We start from the raw sequence: 24,972 nt of genomic DNA, 5'->3' as shown, positions 1-24,972 counted from the left end.
CATAGCTTTATCAAACAGCACTGTTCTATGACACCTTGAAGCCTGTTCATATACAGTATTCTGTAGTACTATGGTAGAGCTTCAAACATACTGCAAAGTTCTAGAGCAAACTTGCATGCAGATGTTTTGCCTCTCCAGTCCTTTTTGGAAACTTGGAAAAATACTACTTAAAATATTTTTATGTTGAATTTTAGTGCAAATTATTTGTATGTTTTTATTTTATATGCAAAACAACCAAAAAATGCCACAGCATTAGTAACCTAATTTTGAATAAGATCTTTAAATGTGTTAAATTAAAATTATTTTTCTTATATTATTTCTTTAAATTAAATACATTTCCACCTAAAGTAAAAAATGATTTTTTATGCGTTTATAGTTATTAAAGTGATGTATAGAATTAATTAAAAGTAATTTCATTATATTTTGTTTTAATTTAATGTTAAACTAATTTCCAAATACAAAAAAGTTATAATTAAATAAATTGTTTATTTGTAAATATTTAACATTTAATTATTTGCGTTTAGATTTCAAAGAATTTACTTTAACATTATTTCCTATTGGGATTTATTTAATTTCCTGCCTCCGTTGTGTTCTGTGGGAGGGTGTTGCAATATCAGTGGTTGGCCATGTGTGGTGCTGGACATAGTACTATTTCTATTTGGCAGTAGTAACATTAACTCGTAAATTTGGCCCCACGCCTGTTTCAGGGTGTGGAGACACTCAAGTCAAAATGTTTGAGTAGGTTCACACTGATTTTGCGAATAGCCAGAGTAGTAAAGTTATTCATAAGTATAAGAGTGTAAGTTACTTTAGTGACTTACCCCAATTAATTCTGTAGTGTATGTTTCTATCTGCAGTTCTCAGAACGACACTCTGTGTGTCTGTATAATACCCTTCTACCTAACAGAACAGACTCTCCTCAAACTTGCAAGTATCTCTAGAGAGCTGCTTTTCTCAGCTCCTTTATACTTTAATGAGTTGAAGACTCTTTCCCCTTAGCTTTTGATACAGTGCCTGCCAAGAGATCCTTGGGCCTTCACCAACAACTGAAAGAAAGAAGGTGTCCAGCTTTGAACCCATTGAAGGAATTCTTATATCATGGTCTTCCTCTCAGATACTCTGAACCCTCCCGCCTCATTTAATATAGCCAATTCTCCCACATGCCTCTGTGCCACTTTTCTAATCGCAGAATCTTAGCGAGTTGAACCTATGTGGGCCGCTGTGACTCTCTGGTGGCCTCTTTAAACCTGGGTCTCAAACAAGCAGTGCCTCCTAAAGAAACTCTCACAAACTGAACAAGCATTTACAATGCAATGGTCTTGGCAATATTATAGGTAGAGCTATTGGTATTGCTCATTATTTTTTTTATCATTTTTGTATCCCTAAATAAATGGCATTGTCATTTCTATTGGCATTAGCTTTTTTTGCATATGTGATACCTATTGCATTAGCACAGAGAGAGTGATGTAGTGAGATAGAGAGAGAGAGAGTGAGGTATTGAAATAGAGAGTGAGGTAGTGAGAGAGAGTGAGGTAGATAGAGAGTGAGGTAGTGAGATAGAGAGTGAGGTAGATAGAGAGTGAGGTAGTGAGATAGAGAGAGTGAGGTAGTGAAAGAGATAGGTAGTGAGGGAGAGGGATGTTGTGAGGTAGTGATATAAGCATAGAGTGATGTTGTGATGTAGTGAGATAGAGAGAGAGGTAGTGAAAGAGAGAGTGAAAGTGAGTTAGTGAGATAGAAAGAGTGAGGTAGTGAGATAGAGAGTGAGTGAGAGAGAGTGGGATATTTAAAGTGGATGGAAATATGGTGGCATCATGTACATTCTTTGGAAAGGAGGATCCTCGGGAGACTTGGGGTGACATATGGAGTGGTAAGCATGTAGTGGAAGGATCGGGTGTACGCATCGGGAAGGGGCATGAATCCAGAACCCAGTGCTTGAAAAAGTGAAATGACAATTCCACGTTTAAAGAAAACTGTAGCCTGCACCTAGAAAGAGGAATATTTAAACCGTTAATCACCTATTCCAACGGTACGTCCAACAGGAAAAAATAAAGTAAGTAAAGGTGTCGCTGTATAGTTAAAATAGCGCCCTTCTGTGAGTACAGAAAGGAAATAAAATTACTAAACTGAATTACCCCTGACCACTGGCCGTAGTACCAAAAGTAATAATATCCCTAGAACAATACATCTAGCACGGTATGTGGTGTACCCATAAATTAGATCTGGATGTCACAACCCCAACGAATTACGAGGGACTGTCAACCCACAGCTAAATAAATCGCTGTTCTACTTCTTCAAGTTAGCAGAGCTGCAGAAAAATAAAAGGAAAAGGGATATGTACACCAAAAAGTGAATACCTTGTTGCGCAGATAGTGACTATACGCAAGAGGGCAGGCACATTCATCTTTAACCAAGAATTGTGTAATTGTACAGCTAAAAACGTACTTGCATCCGTACCATTATGTGGCAGGGGACTGATATATGTCTTGGCGCCAGTACAGAAGGATCTGGCAAAGACCTTTTCCGGGCTGATAATTACATTACTTTAAACACTTTATCATTGGTGCGAAACTAAAGAAAAAGGAAGGTGTGGGCTTTAAGATTAGGCAAATCCCATGGTTACTATAACAACTACAATAAGGCCAGATGCCTAGTGTTAGTACCTTCTTATAAGAATTGCAGACAAAGCGTGGACAGAAGTGGACCTTACTGGTTGTGACGGTCCCACCTGACCGGCTCAACTATATGAGAGAGACCGAACAAAAATAATGTGTCGGGCATTATACGCATGACTATGGAATAGGACACCGTGAAATGATCATTCTGACTAGTACTGGGCAAACGTTTCCCGACTTACCTTCCCGCTGGAAGAGTTGAATCAAACCAGTGTCGATCCGGTCCTGTTCCATGCAGAAGACCAGAAAGTACACAGCGTGCAGAATGCGCAGAAATGTTAGCATCATTCACCCGTGGCAGCATAGAGATAAAAGGAGGACTGTGAATCAAGTCACAGGGGGAGGATATTAGTATCAGCCATCTTGAAGTTGATGCCATCCACAATACTTCGCCCCCTTAGCTCGCAAGGAGTTTCTCAACTTCAAGATGGACAATACTAATATCCTCCCCCTATGACTTGATTCACAGTTTATAGTCAACAAACAGGCTTCCATCCAAGTCCATTATAACAGGACGGCACAGATTTTATTTTCATAAAACATGACTTCTCTGGGATGAGTGCAAAATAATTATGAAAATGATGCTGCACTTGATTCCGTTTTATATTTTATTATATGTAACAAATCTGAGCATACATTACATTTTTAAACAAACACGATACACCATAGGCCTGCTCGAAACGATCAAGTTAGCAGAGTACTGCAAATATACCAATAAAAGATTGAATTGTGTGTCCTTAGACTTTTACAAATAACTAATTATAATTCCACAAAAAACAACTTTAACTACACAGCACTTGTATACACAGTAATCTTAGCCTCTAGACTGGAATACAGGAAGGGTATTGTTTTGGTACTGGGCATGAAGAAAAATACAAAAGCTACATTCTTCATGCCGGCTCCGTTGAAACCAAATTCACACTTTTAAAGAATGTTATCCCTAACAAATACCGTTACATTACTTAACAAGTAAAAGACTGGAAAATAAGGGTAATGAACTTCCTTCATAACACACCTTTCTGCATTCTTGTGTCTCCACTGAAAATCATACTGAAATCTCTGTGTTAGGAAGCCGAGCCTCAGTTGTAAAAAAAGCTGCGGGGTTCTCGGATGAATCCAGATGGCTGCAGCGGTTAGACAAAAACATTATGCTTTCGGTGCACAGCAAGTCTTTCCGTGCAGTGCATTTCTTCTGTCTACTGTACAAAGAAGGCAGAGTAGAGCGCACATAGCAACAGCCCGGACAGCTGATTGGGCGGTAGGCGTGGTTCAACGCTTCCCTGTTTGCAAGGTCTACTACAATTTCCTGTCTGTTTGGCAGTAGTATCAGGTTTTCTCCTTCTGTGCTTGTGAGCTCAGCTGTGTTTGACCAATTTGAGAAAAACAGCACAAACAGTAGAACTCAACAGCAGCCGATAGAAACGCACAGATTTATCGGTTTTAACATACCATGTATGAAAGCAGCCAAAAGTATTGCCTTACAACCGTCAGACGTTTATTTACATAGGTTTAAAAGTGCAGATCATGTTTGAGAGAGTTCTGCGTTGTAGCTCATGCCTCCGGGCGTCAGTACGATGGCAGAAGCTTCTGGCTAGCACCCGCTCTGCGCAGACACCACCGCCTTTCTCCGTGGCGAAGCAGAAATGCCTCGGAGAAAGGCAGCGGCGCTTTCGGATTCGGGGGCGTGTTCTCCTCTTGCCATTGGCTGGAGGAGATAATTAGAAATGTTGCAAAAAACAGGCCCCCGAATCCGAAAAGGACGGGACCTGTTCGGAGTGACGAACCTCTTCTCCAATGGCTGGCCAGCATTCAAGAGGCCAGCCAATGGAGAAGAGGGGAGAAGAGGGGCGGGTTCAAGCCCCTCTTCTCCAAGTCATTATATCTCGCGAGCGAGACTGCGCAAGCGCAGCCTTCGCTAGCCGAGACCTGAAAAGATACAAAACACTACGAAAACAGACAAATAACAGACAATTAGCAAAAATACATAGACATATTATATTTACCTCCAAATTAATCGTCAAAAGAACATTAAACTTATACAAAAATTTCACTTACCTGTTTGTAGCTCTCTTCCGCCTACCGTGACATCCGGAAAACAATCAACAGTCCGACAACAGCAGATTCACTTCAAAACGTGCCCCACCCTCCCATAATCAAATAATGAATTGCACATCCCAAAAAAATAAACCGCACTTTCGACAAGAAACACCCCTATTGCTATACCACCAAAAACATGACAAAGAAAATTAAATAAAGGTTCAACGTAAAACACTACCCAAATTAATAGTTAAATGAAATAATTAAAAATCACGTACTCTTACCTAAAAGCAGAAGGTACGACGCTGCACCGGAACGACCCAGACCGCTGAAGCCCTGTAAAGAAACAGAAAAAATACAGAGTTAGTTACAAAACATAGAGGATACCTTACCTAAGTCCCGCAAACAGCAACATACATACCGAGGAAAGCGCTCCCTGCACGACGATGCACCGGAACGCCACAGACCGCTGAAGCCCTGTAAAGAAACAGAAAAAATACAGAGTTAGTTTTGCAGCGTGAATCTTTCTGGATTCACTATGCTGTGCATTATTCCGCGATCTTGTGGTTGGGTCCGGATTCGTAGTCTTTTCTTTGTTTTTTTTTTTTTTTTGTAGCCCAGGTGGGCGTCGACGTCCACCATTTGGTGCACCTCCCGTGACGTCGTCGTGCTTCCTGCGGAAGTCCCACCTTTGGGGCGCCATCTTCAGATTCTTTTTTCCGCCGTTGGGTCTGGATCGTCATCGGGAAGCTCCAGAAGTTCACTCGGAGGAAGAAGGAAGAAAAGCGAGTTTCATCGATAGAATCAAGAGAAGACATCAGGAAAGAACAGATTTCGACAGGAACGCGAAGAAAGAAGACCAGCGAGCCTTTTTCTTCGACAACCTTGGAGAATGCACGCTCAGAGACCCTGAGCGAAATGGACAAGACGCCATTCAAGTTCTGCCCAAACTGCCACCACAAGTTCGCGCAGAAAGACCTGCATCCGGTCTGCAACCTCTGCCTACCGGTGGATCATCAGAGTATCAACTGCAACGCCTGCTCAGTCTTCGCGCCGAAGACACTCAGGGTGAGAGAGAGGCAGAGGAGAGCCAACGCCAACATGGAGGGCCAAGGAAAACCCCCGACACTCTACGCGCTGGGCCTCGACACGGACGACGAGGACAACGTCGCCGAGGCAGCCGAAAACTTCACGGTCGTAGAGACCGACAAGAAGAAAGAAGACGAGGTAAGAGAATCGTCGAGCGCAAATCAAAAAACACCTCGAAAACACGAGGGTGACTCGAGAAAAACTGAGTCAAGGTCCACGAAGGGAGCCCCGGCGCCGAAAACTTCGACGTCCAAAGGGGGAACTTCGGACAAAAGGCCCAGCGGATCCTTACAAAAGGACTCCCTGGCGCAGAAAGACGCCGAAAGGCAAGGGTCGTCGAAATCATCCCATGAAACGGGCCGATCGACGCAGAAAGAACGTTCGACGTCGACGCAAGTTTCATCGAAAAGGCCCGCGGTCGACGCCGAAAGCATCTCCGAAATGGAGAAAAAGAAGAGGCGGCTCGAGGCCGAAATGGAGAACATCCTTCAAAGGAAGAAGGAGTTCGACGCCAGGATGAAGGAATTCAAGATTCCAACGGTTTCAGCGGCGGACGTCGTCGAAGTCGAGGAGGAGTTCGACGCCGAAGGGCTGACAAGGGACCTCGAAGAGGAAGAGGAGCCCTATTATGAGGAAGAAGCCGAGGAAGAAGACCAACAATCGTTCTTCGAATCGGCGACATCTACCGGCAACGACGTCGAATGGCAAGATCTCGACACCGAAAACCCGGAGGAGGCCGTGGACACGTACCCCTCGAGGCCTTCGCCACCAGACGACATCGGGGTGTACAATATGGTGGTGAAGAGCGCAGCAATGGCCTTCGGCGTCAAGCTCGACGAGGAGAGGCCGAAAGCAGATTTTCTCGTCGAAACACTGCTCCCCATCCAGACTAGGAGCCAGTTCCTCCCCATGCTACAAAGCGTGATGAACCAGGGGAGAGAAGCCTTCAAGGAGCCTGCCACCTGTCGGTCGATCACGCCCAGGACAGAGAAAAAGTATAAACACTCCTCCCTGGACCCACCTTACATCAAGGGTAGCGTCACCGCAGACTCCATCATTGCCTCCACGGCCAGGAGAAGGGCCAACGTGCCAGCAACCTCGGGCCCACCTCCAGATAAAGAGAGCAGGAGAATCGACCTCACAGGCAGAAAGGTCGAGAGGAACGCCGCAATGCACTGGCGCATGGCGAATTCAAATGCACTCCTAAATAGACACCAGTACCAACACTGGGATGAAATGGGGGAGCTAGTAAAGCACCTCCCCGAAGAATACCGCCAGAGAGCCTCTCACCTGGTAGATGAAGGCAAGAACATCGCCAACTCCTGTATAAAGACGGCGTTGGATGGGGCAGAGACTTCAGCAAGACTCATGGCCATAGGGGTCACAGAAAGGAGGCATGCATGGCTAAGAATCTCGGGATTCAAACCGGAAGTGCAGAACAACATCCTGGGCACTCCCTTCAACGGAGAGACACTGTTCGGAGCAACGGTGGACGAGAAGCTCGCCCAGCTCAAGAAGGAGAACGAGACAGCGAGGTCCATGGGGGCCCTGCAGCTGAGGGGAATGAGACGAGGAAATCCCTCGAGGAGACCCTACGGTAGGGGTGGAAGCCAACAGGGGACGTCGCACCAGGCGTTCCAACAAGGTCAGCAGGGCGAAGGTCACGGACAAAGTCAGCAGAAGCAAAGCTGGCAATATCAACCTCGGGGCCAGTCCTTTCGAGGGAGAGGGAACGGACGTGGCCAAAGGAGGAGAGGGGGCGATCAGCCCTCCTCGAAGTGACTCAGCACGCAAGAAGACGCCCACCCTCGTCAGGCCCCCAAGGGTGAGGCGCAAAAAGGTGTCATCAGGGGGAAGAGAAGATCCAAGAGCCTACGAGCATACGTCACCGGTAGGCGGAAGGCTGAGGTTCTACCTTCAGGAGTGGCGGCGCATAACCACAGACAAGTGGATACGGAACATCGTGCAGTACGGATACTGCGTAGACTTGGAGAAAAGACCTCCAAACAGAAAGCCGAAGGAAAGACAGAGATCGGCCCAAGAACTGGCAATACTCAGAGAAGAAACACGGAAACTCCTGCAAAAGGGAGCCATAGAGACAGTGCCGTTCAGGGAACGCAACAAAGGGGTCTACTCAAACTACTTCGTGGTTCCGAAGGTAGACGGAGACCTCAGACCCATACTGGACCTCCGGTACCTAAACAAGTTCGTCAAAACACAAAGGTTCAAAATGACTTCACTGCAGGAGGTACTGCCACAGATAAGAGAAGGGGACTTCATGGTCACCGTGGACCTCAAGGATGCCTACCTTCACATCCCAATAAACAGAAGGCACAAGGGCCTTCTAAGATTCAACATCGAACAGGAACACTACCAGTTCACAACCCTGGCCTTCGGATTAAAATCAGCGCCAAGGGTCTTTACAAAATGCCTGTCGGCGGTAGCGGCACACCTACGAAAGCAGGGCATACACGTATACCCCTACTTGGACGACTGGCTGGTCAAGGCAAACTCACGCGAGAAGTGCGAGAGGCACGCAAAACGCGTAACGGACACCCTCACAAATCTGGGATTTTCCATCCACTGGGGAAAATCATCGCTGGAACCGGAGCAGGTAAAGATTTTCCTGGGGGCACAGATCAACTCCCTCAACAGTACAGTAGTGCCCAGCGACAGGAGGACAGATGCCCTACTGAAGGAGACGCAGCTCTACCAGAAGGGGCGAGCTCTGACAGTGAGGGCGGTGAGCAAGATGATGGGGATGATGGCGTCCTGTATCCAGCTGGTGCCGAATGTACGCCTGCACATGAGACCATTCCAGGAATGGCTGCAACAGCAATGGTCACAAGCAAACGGAAGTTGGGAGGATCTAGTGGTTGTTACGCACGCAGTGCAGGAAGAGATAACTTGGTGGAACAGAGACAACATAACAACAGGGAGAAGCCTGACACCACCAAGCCCAACAGTGACCATTACCACGGACGCATCGCAGATGGGATGGGGAGCGCACATGGACAACCTCAGAGTGAGGGGTCTATGGGCTCCGGCAGACGCGGTCCGCCACATCAACTACCTCGAGTTGAAAACAATACTGCTAGCCCTGAAGGCATTCCAGAGACACCTGTGCGGGCAGAGGGTGTTGGTGCAGACAGACAACACCACGGCGATGTTCTACATCAACAAACAAGGGGGGACACAGTCGTTTCCCCTCTCATCCCTAGCTCAGGAGATTTGGAGATGGGCCATACCTCTCAGGATAGATCTACTGGCAATTCACCTACCGGGGAAGGACAATGTGGAGGCAGACTGGCTGAGCAGGCAGACCTCAGCATCGCACGAGTGGGAGCTCAATGGCCAGGAAACGGAGAAACTCTTCCGGAGATGGGGGACTCCCACAATAGACCTTTTTGCAACACGCCACAATGCAAAATGCCAAAGCTTCGCGTCCAGGCAACCAGATCAGCAATCCAAGGGAAATGCCCTATGGATAAGCTGGTCGAGGACATTTGCCTACGCCTTTCCACCGATACCCCTGTTGCACAGAGTGCTCGACAAGTGCAGAACCAGCAACATGACTCTGATCCTGGTGGCCCCACAGTGGGCGAGGCAGACATGGTTCTCACAGATTCAAGAAATGGCGCAAGGCAATCCGTACAGGTTCGAGCGAAGAAAAGACCTGCTCTCAATGCAAAACGGGGAGGTCCTGCACCCAGAGCCAGAGACCCTCAACCTAGCAGCATGGCTCCTGAAGACCTAGAGTTCGCACACCTAAGGTTACCTCAGAGCACTATGCGAGTGCTACGGGAGGCAAGGAAACCTACTACAAGAAAGTGCTACAGCGCAAAGTGGAAGAGATTCACGGTGTGGTGCAGGAAGAAGGGCCTGCACAACAGAATGACAAGAGACTCAACGGTGCTGAGGTACCTCACACACCTTCTAAAGAGTAACCTCTGCTCGAGCTCCCTAAGGGTGCACCTAGCAGCGATCGTTGCCTACACCAGAGGTGAGAAGGGTGGAAGTTTCTTCAGCTCGCAGGTGGTGAAGAGATTCATGGAGGGAGCCAAAAGAATGGCACCCCCGAAAAGGTTGCCGCCGCCGGCATGGAATTTAAACGTGGTTCTGACGGAGCTCATGAAGGCGCCGTTTGAACCCATTCACAAGGCCAATCTACAAATGTTGACGATGAAGACTGCCTTTCTAGTGGCCATAACCTCACTACGCAGAGTGAGCGAGCTTCAAGCACTAACGCTACAGGAGCCCTACATTCAAATTCACAAGGACAGGGTAGTCCTGAGGACGGACCCACACTTCATGCCCAAGGTAGTGTCGGCGTTTCACATGAATCAGAGTATACAGATACCGAGTTTCTTCCAAAACCCGACTACAAATGCAGAAAAGGCCCTGCACACCCTCGATGCCAGAAGAGCGGTGATGCACTACATTGAAAGAACCAAAGAACTCAGGAAGTCGAAGCAGCTGTTTGTGTCCTTTGCTACTAGCTTCATGGGTAGACCAGTGACCAAGGGCACCATCGCTAGGTGGATTGCCCTCACTATCCAATTCTGTCACAAACAGGCTGGACAGGAACTAACGGAGGGGCCACAAGCTCACTCCACAAGGAAGAAGGGGGCCACAGTTGCCTTCCTGGCAAACACGCCCATCCAAGACATTTGTCTCGCAGCAACTTGGGCATCTGTGCACACGTTCACAAAGCACTACTGCGTGGACATTCAAATGAATAAGGAAGCACAGGTCGGACAGAAGGTGCTACAACACATTTTCAACGACCAGCGATCATCTTCCACCCAGCCACCACAAAAATAGGAAAACCGCTACAAAATCTATGCACAGCATAGTGAATCCAGAAAGATTCACGCTGCAAAACGAAAAGTTTCTTACCTGTCGGTGTAGTTTTGCAGCTTGAAGATCTTTCTGGATTCACTAGCGAACCCACCCACCTCCGCCAGGAAGATGAGGCTGGAGGAAGAGGGGGTGAAATGGATAGGATCAAAAAAGTGGATACGTACAGAAATATGGACAAAAGGATTAATCAATCGCCTAGGGTTAAAAAAAAAAAAAAAAAAAAAAGGGAAAAAAGAACCCGAAGATGGCGCCCCAAAGGTGGGACTTCCGCAGGAAGCACGACGACGTCACGGGAGGTGCACCAAATGGTGGACGTCGACGCCCACCTGGGCTACAAAAAAAAAAAAAAAAAACAAAGAAAAGACTACGAATCCGGACCCAACCACAAGATCGCGGAATAATGCACAGCATAGTGAATCCAGAAAGATCTTCAAGCTGCAAAACTACACCGAAAAGTAAGAAACTTTTCGTTACAAAACATAGAGGATGCCTTACGTAAGACCCGCAAACAGCACCATACATACCGGGGAAAGCGCTCCCTGCACGCCACTGCACCGGAACGACCCAGACCGCTGAAGCCCTGTAAACAAACACAAAAAAAACAGAGTTAGAGTTAGTTACGAAACATAGAGGATGCCTTACCCAAGTCCCGCAAACAGCAACATACATACCGGGGAAAGCGCTACATGTACGATGCTGCACCGGAACAAAACAAACCGGGGAAGCACCGGGGAAGCCCTGTAACAAAGAAACAAAGACAAAGTTAGATAAACAAAAAGCAAGCAAACAACAAAACAATGACAAACATAAAACATCGCTTACCAAACTGCTTCGGGAAGCCTTCGCCTCACAGCAACAGACACGAAAATGACCGTGGAAAGGGTGAAACCAAAAAAAAAAAAAAAACACGCCCACCAGCGAAAAAAGGGCCGGGCTGCTATAATTAGAAAAGTTGCAAAAAACATGCCCCCGAATCCGAAAAGGACGGGGCCTGTTCGGAGTAACGGACCTCTTCTCCAATGTCTGGCCAGTATTCAAGAGGCCAGCCAATGGAGAAGAGGGGAGAAGAGGGGCGGGTTCAAGCCCCTCTTCTCCAAGTCATTATATCTCGCGAGCGAGACTGCGCAAGCGCAGCCTTCGCTAACCGAGACCTAAAAAGGTATATTTGAAAGACTCCTACCCAAGCAGCCTACGTTAATTGAGGCTGGAAAGGTCGGTCAAAAGATGAAAAATTATTAGTGTACTGTGTGATCCATATGAAATTGAGGTAAGTGGGTAATTAGTACTCTGTGAGCAACAGAACCTGTCTAGGTTTGTTTGCTATATATATACCATACATAAACATGCAAGAATGGCGTGTTGATCCAGCATGTTAATACGGTTTTTGATTCGACGGCAAGGAAGATGGTGGGTTGCAGTAGTTTCCAGAGCACCCTGAGACCTTTGTCGAGGGAGAGCCAGGTTGATATTGGCCGCAGCTCAGGCAGCCAGGGTTACGAGTAGTGAATCCCCGGACATATTGATCACCCACAGGACATGCCTCGATTGTCACTGCCTCAGCCTCTAATAGCGTCCTGCAGCCAGTCGGCTCGAGACTTTCTACTCCCATTGCAAACCTGCGTCTCATCCAGGGGCAGGGTGCTCCATGTCTCTTGGAGCTAGGCATGTGCGATTCAGTACTCTTCCGTCTCATCCAGGGGCAGGGTGCTCCATGTCTCTTGGAGTGAGGCGTGTGCGATTCAATACTCTTCCGTCTCATCCAGGGGCAGGGTGCTCCATGTCTCTTGGAGAGAGGCGTGTGCGATTCAATACTCTTACGTCTCATCCAGGGGCAGGGTGCTCCATGTCTCTTGGAGCTGGGCGTATGCGATTCAATACTCTTCCGTCTCATCCAGGGGCAGGGTGCTCCATGTCTCTTGGAGCGAGGCGTGTGCGATTCAATACTCTTCCGTCTCATCCAGGGGCAGGGTTCTCCATGTCTCTCGGAGCTGGGCGTGTGCGATTCAATACTCTTCCGTCTCATCCACGGGCAGGGTGCTCCATGTCTCTCGGAGCTGGGCATGTGCGATTCAATACTCTTCTGTCTCATCCAGGGGCAGGGTGCTCCATGTCTCTTGGAGCTGTGGGCATGTGCGATTCAATACTCTTCCATCTCGTCCACGGGCAGGGTGCTCCATGTCTCTTGGAGCGAGGCGTGTGCGATTCAATACTCTTCTGTCTCATCCAGGGGCAGGGTGCTCCATGTCTCTTGGAGCTGGGCGTGTGCGATTCAATACTCTTCCGTCTCATCCAGGGGCAGGGTGCTCCATGTCTCTTGGAGCTGGGCATGTGCGATTCAATACTCTTCTGTCTCATCCAGGGTCAGGGTGCTCCATGTCTCTTGGAGTGAGGCGTGTGCGATTCAATACTCTTCCGTCTCATCCAGGGGCAGGGTGCTCCATGTCTCTTGGAGCGAGGCGTGTGCGATTCAATACTCTTCCGTCTCATCCAGGGGCAGGGTTCTCCATGTCTCTCGGAGCTGGGCGTGTGCGATTCAATACTCTTCCGTCTCATCCAGGGGCAGGGTGCTCCATGTCTCTTGGAGCTGGGCATGTGCGATTCAATACTCTTCTGTCTCATCCAGGGGCAGGGTGCTCCATGTCTCTTGGAGCTGTGGGCATGTGCGATTCAATACTCTTCCGTCTCGTCCACGGGCAGGGTGCTCCATGTCTCTTGGAGCGAGGCGTGTGCGATTCAATACTCTTCTGTCTCATCCAGGGGCAGGGTGCTCCATGTCTCTTGGAGCTGGGCGTGTGCGATTCAATACTCTTCCGTCTCATCCAGGGGCAGGGTGCTCCATGTCTCTTGGAGCTGGGCATGTGCGATTCAATACTCTTCTGTCTCATCCAGGGGCAGGGTGCTCCATGTCTCTTGGAGCGAGGCATGTGCGATTCAATACTCTTCCGTCTCATCCAGGGGCAGGGTGCTCCATGTCTCTTGGAGCGGGGCGTGTGTGATTCAATACTCTTCCGTCTCATCCAGGGGCAGGGTGCTCCATGTCTCTTGGAGCTGGGCGTATGCGATTCAATACTCTTCCGTCTCATCCTGGGGCAGGGTGCTCCATGTCTCTTGGAGTGAGGCGTGTGCGATTCAATATTCTTCCGTCTCATTCAGGGGCAGGGTGCTCCATGTCTCTTGGAGCGTGGCGTGTGCGATTCAATACTCTACCGTCTCATCCAGGGGCAGGGTGCTCCATGTCTCTTGGAGCTGGGCATGTGCGATTCAATACTCTTCCGTCTCATCCAGGGGCAGGGTGCTCCATGTCTCTTGGAGCTGGGCGTGTGCGATTCAATACTCTTCCGTCTCATCCAGGGGCAGGGTGCTCCATGTCTCTTGGAGCGAGGCGTGTGCGATTCAATACTCTTCCGTCTCATCCAGGGGCAGGGTGCTCCATGTCTCTTGGAGCTAGGCGTGTTCAATTCAATACTCTTCCGTCTCATCCAGGGGCAGGGTGCTCCATGTCTCTTGGAGCTGGGCGTGTGCGATTCAACACTCTTCCATCTCATCCAGGGGCAGGGTGCTCCATGTCTCTTGGAGCTGGGCGTATGCGATTCAATACTCTTCCGTCTCATCCAGGGGCAGGGTGCTCCATGTCTCTTGGAGCGAGGCGTGTGCGATTCAATACTCTTCCGTCTCATCCAGGGGCAGGGTGCTCCATGTCTCTTGGAGCGAGGCGTGTGCGATTCAATACTCTTACGTCTCATCCAGGGGCAGGGTGCTCCATGTCTCTTGGAGCTGGGCGTATGCGATTCAATACTCTTCTGTCTCATCCAGGGGCAGGGTGCTCCATGTCTCTTGAAGCGAGGCGTGTGCGATTCAATACTCTTCCGTCTCATCCAGGGGCAGGGTGCTCCATGTCTCTCGGAGCTGGGCGTGTGCGATTTAATACTCTTCCGTCTCATCCAGGGGCAGGGTGCTCCATGTCTCTTGGAGCTGGGCATGTGCGATTCAATACTCTTCTGTCTCATCCAGGGGCAGGGTGCTCCATGTCTCTTGGAGCGAGGCGTGTGCGATTCAATACTCTTCCGTCTCATCCAGGGGCAGGGTGCTCCATGTCTCTTGGAGCTGGGCATGTGCGATTCAATACTCTTCTGTCTCATCCAGGGGCAGGGTGCTCCATGTCTCTTGGAGCTGTGGGCATGTGCGATTCAATACTCTTCCATCTCGTCCAGGGGCAGGGTGCTCCATGTCTCTCGGAGCTGGGCATGTGCGATTCAATACTCTTCTGTCTCATCCAGGGTCAGGGTGCTCCATGTCTCTTGGAGCTGGGCGTGTGCGATTCAATACTCTTCCGTCTCATCCAGGGGCAGGGTGCTCCATGTCTCTTGGAGCGAGGCGTGTGCGATTCAATACTCTTCCGTCTCATCCAGGGGCAGGGTGCTCCATGTCTCTTGGAGCTGGGCATGTGCGATTCAATACTCTTCCGTCTCATCCAGGGGCAGGGTGCTCCATGTCTCTTGGAGCGAGGCATGTGCGATTCAATACTCTTCCGTCTCATCCAGGGGCAGGGTGCTCCATGTCTCTTGGAGCGGGGCGTGTGTGATTCAATACTCTTCCGTCTCATCCAGGGGCAGGGTGCTCCATGTCTCTTGGAGCGTGGCGTGTGCGATTCAATCCTCTACCGTCTCATCCAGGGGCAGGGTGCTCCATGTCTCTTGGAGCTGGGCATGTGCGATTCAATACTCTTCCGTCTCATCCAGGGGCAGGGTGCTCCATGTCTCTTGGAGCTGGGCGTGTGCGATTCAATACTCTTCCGTCTCATCCAGGGGCAGGGTGCTCCATGTCTCTTGGAGCGAGGCGTGTGCGATTCAATACTCTTCCGTCTCATCCAGGGGCAGGGTGCTCCATGTCTCTTGGAGCGAGGCGTGTGCGATTCAATACTCTTCCGTCTCATCCAGGGGCAGGGTGCTCCATGTCTCTTGGAGCTAGGCGTGTTCGATTCAATACTCTTCCGTCTCATCCAGGGGCAGGGTGCTCCATGTCTCTTGGAGCTGGGCGTGTGCGATTCAATACTCTTCCGTCTCATCCAGGGGCAGGGTGCTCCATGTCTCTTGGAGCTGGGCGTGTGCGATTCAATACTCTTCCGTCTCATCCAGGGGCAGGGTGCTCCATGTCTCTTGGAGCTAGGCATGTGCGATTCAATACTCCTCCGTCTCATCCAGGGGCAGGGTGCTCCATGTCTCTTGGAGCTGGGCGTGTGCGATTCAATACTCTTCCGTCTCATCCAGGAGCAGGGTGCTCCATGTCTCTTGGAGCTAGGCATGTGCGATTCAATACTCTTCCGTCTCATCCAGGGGCAGGGTGCTCCATGTCTCTTGGAGCTGGGCGTGTGCGATTCAATACTCTTCCGTCTCATCCAGGGGCAGGGTGCTCCATGTCTCTTGGAGCTGTGGGCATGTGCGATTCAATACTCTTCCGTCTCGTCCACGGGCAGGGTGCTCCATGTCTCTTGGAGCGAGGCATGTGCGATTCAATACTCTTCCGTCTCATCCAGGGGCAGGGTGCTCCATGTCTCTTGGAGCGGGGCATGTGCGATTCAATACTCTTCCGTGTCGTCCAGGGGCAGGGTGCTCCATGTCTCTTGGAGCGAGGCGTGTGCGATTCAATACTCTTCCGTCTCATCCAGGGGCAGGGTGCTCCATGTCTCTTGGAGCGGGGCATGTGCGATTCAATACTCTTCCGTCTCATCCAGGGGCAGGGTGCTCCATGTCTCTTGGAGCGAGGCGTGTGCGATTCAATACTCTACCTCTTTACAGCTGAAAGGTCCTTTGGGAGCTCAGAATATTGTGGCAGGCTCGAGAGGCGAGGGAGTGAGGACAAATGGCAGAAACCGTGTCTAACTCAATCTCTTTTCAGTATTCCTTAGACTTGTCCACCTCTACGGACAAGCATTTGCAATGCAAATTGGTCTCGCATTTATGAGAGTTAGAGGTATTGGCGTTGTAAATGACAATGTCTTTTACTTACCAAATAAATGAAAGAGGAAAGAATATGGAAACAGAAAGGATGGTAGAGAAAGGAGGAAATCAACATATCGCTTTCCACAGCAATTGTGCCCAAGACGTGGAAACAGGCCAAGGTGCTACCTTTGCTTAAAAAACCTCTGCTGGACCCGGCCAAGCCTGAAAACTATCGCCCCATCTCCTTACTCCCCTGGGTAGCCAAGATCACGGAGGCGCATGTCAACTCACTCCTCTCAGACTTCATGACCAAGAACAACACGCTGGTCCCCTCCCAGAATGGTTTTCGACCTGGCCACAGCACAGAGTCTGCCCTCCTGGCTGTGACAGAACATCTTTGGTCTGCTCTAGACGCTGGGCAAACGTCGGCACTGATCCTTCTGGATCTCAGTGCCGCGTTTGACACTGTGTCCCATGCCATCCTGTTAAAACGCCTGGAGGAGGCGGGATTGTCGGCCTGGCCTTGAAGTGGCTCACATCGTTTCTCAGCGAGAGGTCATTTGAGGTCACTGTTCCCCCTTTTGCCTCAGGCACACACCCCATTAAACAAGGTGTCCCACAGGGTTCCTCCCTCAGCCCCCTATTGTTCAATCTCTATGTCCAACCACTGGCCAGAAATAGAGGACTGACCATGGTCTCCTACGCCGACGGCACTCAGCTGGTGGTGGCACTCTCAAGCGACACCGAGAGGTACGCCTGGCGGTGGTCGCTGAGTGGATGACCGCCAACTGCCTACAGCTGAATGCCAGTAAATCTGAGGTGTTGTTGGTGAGGAAGGACCATGGTCTGTGGAGCGAACTCTGGTGGCCAGAAAGCCTAGGTAGCGCCCCCCTCCCAAGCAGGCCGTCAAAAATTTGGGTGTATGGTTGGACTCATCCCTCAGCTACCGAGTCCAAACCAAAAAGGTAGCAGGGACTTGTTTTGTGCTTCTACGGGGGCTCAGACCCCTATTGGGCTTTTTTGACCGACCCACGCGCTAGACCATCATTCAGGCATCTATAATGTCCATATTGGACTATGCCTGCTCTTTGTATTTAGGGGCAAATAAGGCCGAGATTGCGCGGCTCCAACGGGCCCAGAACGCTGCAGCCAGATCTCCAATTGGCCTGCGGAGGTCCTGCCCAGTGTCAGCCACCATCCACCGGCTACACTGGTTGCCGGTGGCTTAGAGAATTGCATTTAGGACCCTCTGCATCACTTTTAAAGCCCTAAAACTCAACACCCCCAGTATCCTTGCCAACTTAGTTACCCCCTACGTCCCCACACGTCAGATCCGCTCATTAGGCCAGCACCTAGTGAGGGTTCCAAGGTTTTGGAGAGTGCGGGCAGGAGGCCGCTCCTTCCGCAGCAGGGCAATTTGCTGCCCATCCACATTCGGAGCCACACTAACTACTTTGCTTTCAGGAAGGCCCTTAAAACATACCTGTTTCCCACCGTGTCGCCTGCCTCTACCTCTGTGTTAGTTGTTCTGCTGTCAGCACCGGGACGCCCCTTTACTGGGGCAGCTGTTGCGCTATATAAATTGCAGTAACATAACATTAAGTGATTTGCCCGAATCGCAGGGTGCTTGAGCTGACGCCGAGATTCGAACCTGGTTGGTTCTCCAACTTCAAACTCGGCCGCTCTAGCCACATCCTCTCCTTGACCTACAATGTAATTTTATCATTGCTAGCGACAATTATTAAGCTCGGAGCCTACGGTAGTCCTCTCTGTGCTACCCCCTAAGAGGGAAGCAGGGATGACAGAGTAGCAGAGGAGACAGAGAACGAGAGACAGGGCAGCAGAGGAGAGACAGGGCAGCAGAGGAGAGACAGGGCAGCAGAGGATGGACAGGGCAGCAGAGGATGGACAGGGCAGCAGAGGATGGACAGGGCAGCAGAGGATGGACAGGGCAGCAGAGGATGGACAGGGCAGCAGAGGAGAGACAGGGCAGCAGAGGAGAGACAGGGCAGCAGAGGAGAGACAGGGCAGCAGAGGAGAGACAGGGCAGCAGAGGAGAGACAGGGCAGCAGAGGAGAGACAGGGCAGCAGAGGAGAGACAGGGCAGCAGAGGAGAGACAGGGAAGCAGAGGTGAGACAGGGAAGCAGAGGTGAGACAGGGAACCAGAGGAGACGCAGAGGCAGAGGACACAGAGAAACTGAGGAGGCAGGAAAGCAGAAGAGAGACAGGAAAGCAGAGGAGAAACATGGAAGCACATGAGACAGGGAAGCAGAGGAGAGACAGGGAAGCAGAGGAGAGACAGGGAAGCAGAGGAGAGACAGGGAAGCAGAGGAGAGACAGGGAAGCAGAGGAGAGACAGGGAAGCAGAGGAGAGACAGGGAAGCAGAGGAGACGGAGACGGAGAGGCAGAGGACATAGAGGAAGTAGGAAAGCAGAAGAGACAGGAAAGCAGAGGAGAGACAGGGAGGCACATGAGACAGCTAAGCAGAGGAGAGACAGGGAAGCACATGAGAGACAGGGAAGCACATGAGAGACAGGGAAGCACATGAGAGACAGGGAAGCACATGAGAGACAGGGAAGCACATGAGAGACATGGAAGCAGAGGCGAGACATGGAAGCAGAGGAGACACAGGGAAGCAGGGCAGACAGAAGTCCTGGAACTGTGGCACACAGGCGGCAAGAAACTGGGCAAAATTAAGAAAGGAAAAGGGGTAAGTGGAAGGCAGGGAAATTGGCAGAGTATTGAGACCGTGAGTTACAGCACAAGTGGCAACGATGTTACTTCCAGATTGTGAACCGAGCCGTGCATTGGAGATAAAATCCTGGAATCCTTCAGGGAGGGGCCCCGCGCTCTCCTTCGAGCCCCGAACAGAGCTAAATACTTTCCATACAAAGGGGAAACGGAAAGGAAGACAGTGGGGCAGATGGCAAAGATGCCAAGCAAACACCAGCATCTAACCGAGAGAGGAACACATCTAAACTGTACATTCCTGAAGGTCACTGCTTCCTTGCCCTTAGTAACCACTGCAGGGTTTGCGAACCTAAGGTGCATACACACACACTTCTGGACAGAACTTAAAATAAATATGCACAAACACATAGTAGAATTATCAAAGCGGCCAGAGATGCCTGGTAACCACATAACGTACAGCGGTGCATCCATCACAGCGACGAGCACAGACAGCAGCGAGCTGCACAGGAGCAGGGGGGGGGTGGGGGGGGCGGTGAGTGAGACAGAAAGAGCGAGAGGGAAATAATGAGAAAAGTGGGGGTGTGGGGGGAGAGAGATGGGTGGATATTAAGAGGGCGCCGCTATTCAAAGATATCCGGGGAGAAAAAACGAGCAGGTGGGGGGGGGGGGGGGGGGGGGAGGAAGGATGGTGGAAGATGGTGAGGTCCAGGGAGAGGAAGAGAGAGGGTGAAAATTGACGCAGAAATAATGGGAGAGACTATGAAGGGGGGTGGAGGAGAACAAAAAAGGGGTAATGCAAGAAATATGTATCGCGAATATATATTAATCGCAATCAAAAAGGTTATGTGCGTGTATTTTTTCATGGCGATGTCACTCCTATGGAATATTTTTCACAATTAGCAGAAGTTCAACCAGTCCCATCAAATACTAATTTCATCAAAAAGGCTTTGAGTTATTTCTTGTAAACAAACATGTTGGTCAGCTTCGTTGCTGCCTTTCGTTTAACCAACATTCTCTCCAGTAAATGAGTGTCTGCTCAGTGCCCAATGTATTACATAAGCCTTGCAGAAAGCAGGTGAAAACGACTTACGTAAACAAACAAATGTGCGTTTCAAAACAGCAGAACACAGCTTCACTGAAACCTGCCTTCTGAACAAGAAATGGAACACTTGACAAGTCCTTCCCAACAGCAGCTAAACAGCGGGGTCCATTATTGAATCTGCTCAGTTAAATGGATACTTTCTTGTTTTGAAACATCTATTTTCATGCTAAATCACCAAAATAAGCATTTAATTTGAAAGATGCAACACGGGACACGTATCATGGGGATCTGGTGGAATGGAGGTGTGCCACGTACAGTGACGTAGTGCTAGTGACAGCCGCGAAAGTGAAAGTGATCGCGATCAAGCGCGGCGAGCGATGCGCTTAATGAGCATGACGAGGAAAACCATATGGCGCCTCTGCTCGTTAGCGCGCGCACATGCACGCAAGCTTTAGGCCGGCCATGGTAGCATTTTTTGACGCCCTTACTAAAAGTCTCACCAGACCAGCGCATGCCCTGGGTCAGGCGAGACCTAAAAATGATGCTGCTCTTTCTTCTTCGACTAGGGAAATAAAGATGGCATGTAGACCAAGAGCACAGCAGGGGAGATGCAATAAAACATTTAAACTCATCTCTCCAGTAGAGCTGGTCTGTGTCTGAAAGGGCAGAGTATCCACTAGAAAGAACCTTGGTGCTGTGTGGGGGTATGCCAGGGGATCACATGCAGCCCTCCAGCCCTGTCCTTTGAAGCAGAGATTTAGTTCTCCTATATTCGTGCTTCAGTGCGAACCTAAAACGCCTGTGGGTGAGGTGATCAGTCCTTTAGCATCATAGTGGTATAGTGATCAAGACTTGCATACTGATATCGAAGGCTCCTGGTAAACATTAGTGATTTAAGATGCACCCCCGGACAGCTGAGGACCACATAGGAATGTATCTGCATCAGATCCCGGACCAATAGGTGAAAGGGTCACTTCATCCCATCCTCAAGCCTCCAACAGTAAAGACCCTCACGTCCAGCCAACATCTCTTTTTCCATCCTACAAGTCTTCCAAAAATGAATGGAGTGACAGATCCTTTCGTGTGTTTCTCTTCCCACCTCTGTCCTTTACATGCAGAGCTCAGTCCTCTCACTGGACTGCTCCATCTTCAGAGCTCTCTGAGAACAAACCTTCCAGGTCCGACCCATCCAGTCTGAGTCTGATGTTTTATATTCTCGATACTTGCAGGTCAAAGACAGCCATCTTCCCATGCCCATGCCTGCCGCTCCTAATGAGAGAGTCATCCACTTCACTTTACCTGTTTGCAGTACGGTTGACTTGTGGCACTGTTGCCCCCTCTCAGCTCCTGTTCTTTCTGATTGCAGACTGAGGATCTGAAGGTTTTCTACCCAGGGACGCTGCTGGAAACAGGCCATGACATTCTCTTCTTCTGGGTGGCCAGAATGGTGATGATGGGTTTGACCCTGACGGGAACACTGCCCTTCAAAGAGGTAAGGGGGCTTTACAAAGCGGTGACGGTCCAGGGACTGTTCATTGAAGACATGACTTTGGGAGAGCTCTTGCACAGGCACGCTATGACCAATGTGGAATCAGCAAGGGTAGACTTAAGATCTGAATGTCTGAAATGAGGTGCTTTTAAGATAGTATGTAATCGCAGCTTAATCAAAAATAACAAACTCATAAAGCTAATAATTTGGTTGATGTATGTGTGTATGGTGAGATTTTATTTTTGTACAATTCCATCTAAACATTTGCGCTGAAAATCTTGGGAATGTTTTCAGATGGAAACTGGAGAAAGACGTGGTGATTGTGCATTTAATTTTGTCTTCTCAATTTCGTTTTATCGGGCAAACCTCTACTTCTGCTGGCAACTACTGAAAGAAAGCTCCATCCGTCCTTGGTTCGCAGCCACAGGTCTTCAGTTTGACATTGGTCAACAGTGCTGACAGTTTCATGGTATCGTAGACAGTGGGCAGAAGGGGAGAAATCTTGGAGAGGCAGATTGAGAAAACGGGTACTAAATCCGAAACCTTAGACCTAGGCTGAAAGTCCTTGGCACTATGTCCACGTGGCCACTTGCTCTTCACTTTACCATTGTGGTAGGCCCGTATATTTTGACATAATTCGCCCAACAATTGGTCTACATGCTGAGATAGCTGATATTTTGAAAGTGGTCCTTCTTTTAATGTTGGTGGCTACCGCCCCTGTGGCCAGGTTATCAGACTCCTAACGGTTGGTAGCAACTGATTATAGCAGTCATTTGTCGGCCTTTTTACATGAACTACGGTGGGGAGACTGCCTACACACACTTCCTTGATAAATCCATGCAGTGTCATGACTGGGCTCCCTCACTCCTGCTTGATGATTCTATGTGGAGTCACAGTGAGCATGCTTTGGTAAATGAATAGAAAGATACCCACCTACCTCGTCCCTCCTACCCCCCTCCCATGAGTTTGAAGTGTGTTCCATATGGTTTTGTGTTATGGGTGCTGCAGTCTCTAGGCTTTTTGCATGTCGCTCTTTGCTGCTTTTCTGATTTTTCCCCCTCGATTATCCAAGCGAACTGTCTGATTTGAATCCTCCTCCTAGAGCAAGGAGGATGTTGTGTTACTCACTTGGCCTGGACCATTTGATTTCAACAAGGTAGCCTGTGCCCTGACCAGAGCAATACCTGAACAAAGACATGACCTAAAGGCTGCGCCAGGACAGCTCTTCTCACACAGAGAAGGCAGACTTCCTGAACAAAGACATGACCTAAAGGCAGAGCCAATGAAGCTCTCCTCACACAGAGAAGGCAGACTTCCTGAACAAAGACATGACCTAAAGGCAGCACCAGGACAGCTCTCCTCACACAGAGAAGGCAGACTTCCTGAACAAAGACATGACCTAAAGGCAGCTCCAGAACAGCTCTCCCCACACAGAGAAGGCAGACTTCCTGAACAAAGACATGACCTAAAGGCAGCGCCATGGCAGCTCTCCTCACACAGAGAAGGCAGACTTCCTGAACAAAGACATGGCCTAAAGGCAGCGCCAGAACAGCTCTCCCCACACAGAGAAGGCAGACTTCCTGAACAAAGACATGACCTTAAGGCAGCACCAGGACAGCTCTCCTCACACAGAGAAGGCAGACTTCCTGAACAAAGACATGACCTAAAGGCAGAGCCAATCAAGCTCTCTTCACACAGAGAAGGCAGACTTCCTGAACAATGACATGCCCTTAAGGCAGCACCAGGACAGCTCTCCCCACACAGAGAAGGCAGACTTCCTGAACAAAGACATGGCCTAAAGGCAGCGCCAGGACAGCTCTCCTCACACAGAGAAGGCAGACTTCCTGAACAAAGACATGGCCTAAAGGCAGCGCCAGGACAGCTCTCCTCACACAGAGATGGCAGACTTCCTGAACAAAGACATGGCCTAAAGGCAGCGCCAGGACAGCTCTCCTCACACAGAGATGGCAGACTTCCTGAACAAAGACATGACCTTAAGGCAGCACCAGGACAGCTCTCCTCACACAGAGAAGGCAGACTTCCTGAACAAAGAATGGCCTAAAGGCAGCGCCATGGCAGCTCTCCTCACACAGAGAAGGCAGACTTCCTGAACAAAGACATGGCCTAAAGGCAGCGCCATGGCAGCTCTCCTCACACAGAGAAGGCAGACTTCCTGAACAAAGACATGGTCTAAAGGCAGCGCCATGGCAGCTCTCCTCACACAGAGAAGGCAGACTTCCTGAACAAAGACATGGCCTAAAGGCAGCGCCATGGCAACTCTCCTCACACAGAGAAGGCAGACTTCCTGAACAAAGACATGGCCTAAAGGCAGCGCCATGGCAGCTCTCCTCACACAGAGAAGGCAGACGTTCGAGGCATATGAGCTGCAGATTGTACACTTAGCATAGATCGCCATCTGGTGTTGGGCCCGGATGTTTGCAGTTTGTTTTTCTTCTTGGACAGTCTTTGGAAGTCACGAGTTTGGTGACTCCTCCTTCGGTCCGTACTGCGCATGGGCTTCGGCTCCATCCTCAGATTGTTTTTTTCCGCCATCGGGCTCGGATGTGATACTTCGTGCTCCGGCTTCGAACTTCTACGGTTCCAGCCTCGACGGAAAATCCTCGTATCTTCGAGTTTCTTCATCATCATCTTCATCTCTCGAAGCGGCACTTTTCTCCATCCCGTACATCGGCACCGGCCTTCGGGCCCTCCTCGACTCCGGTCCCGGCCGATGGAAAGGACTCCGTTCAAAAAGTGCCCAAAATGTGGGTCTAAATTTCCCCACACCGACCTCCATCAGGTGTGTAATCTTTGCCTCTCTCCAGAACACGAGGCCAGAGACTGCCCCGCCTGTAAGTCTTTTCGATCGAAGAAAACCATCCGGGATCGAAAAGCTCGACGCACCATGGCGCACTCATCGTCTGCAGCTCCACCGGACATCTTCGGAGACGGCGCCGAAGCTTCGGGGCAAACACACACCGAGCAGGAAGAAGACGTCGTCAGCGCTTCCGAAGCCGACAACTCCGACGTGGAGGACATCACACCGGCGCAGCGGGCCGTGAGTACTGTGCCCCCTCCCACCCCCGCGCCCAAAACCAAAGAGACTCAGGTTACTCCCTCGCCTGCCGGCCTGGGCAAAACCAAG

General features: G+C 49.9%; 1 protein-coding gene across 2 annotated transcripts in view; it reads left to right on the top strand.

Annotated features, from left to right (window-relative positions):
• VARS1 (valyl-tRNA synthetase 1) overlaps window positions 1-24,972 on the top strand; it is a 246,999-nt gene that overhangs the window by 158,714 nt on the left and 63,313 nt on the right. For both annotated transcript variants that reach the window (XM_085615512.1, XM_085615511.1), the window contains exon 21: window positions 21,705-21,830. In XM_085615512.1, the coding sequence (XP_085471638.1) occupies window positions 21,705-21,830 (126 nt within the window). The remainder of the gene's footprint in view (window positions 1-21,704; window positions 21,831-24,972) is intronic.

The sequence above is a fragment of the Triturus cristatus genome, chromosome 7 (genome assembly GCF_964204655.1).
Source record: "Triturus cristatus chromosome 7, aTriCri1.1, whole genome shotgun sequence".
NCBI lineage: Eukaryota > Metazoa > Chordata > Amphibia > Caudata > Salamandridae > Triturus > Triturus cristatus.
Note: the sequence above shows the minus strand (reverse complement) of the source record. Positions and strands in the feature narration are given on the sequence as shown.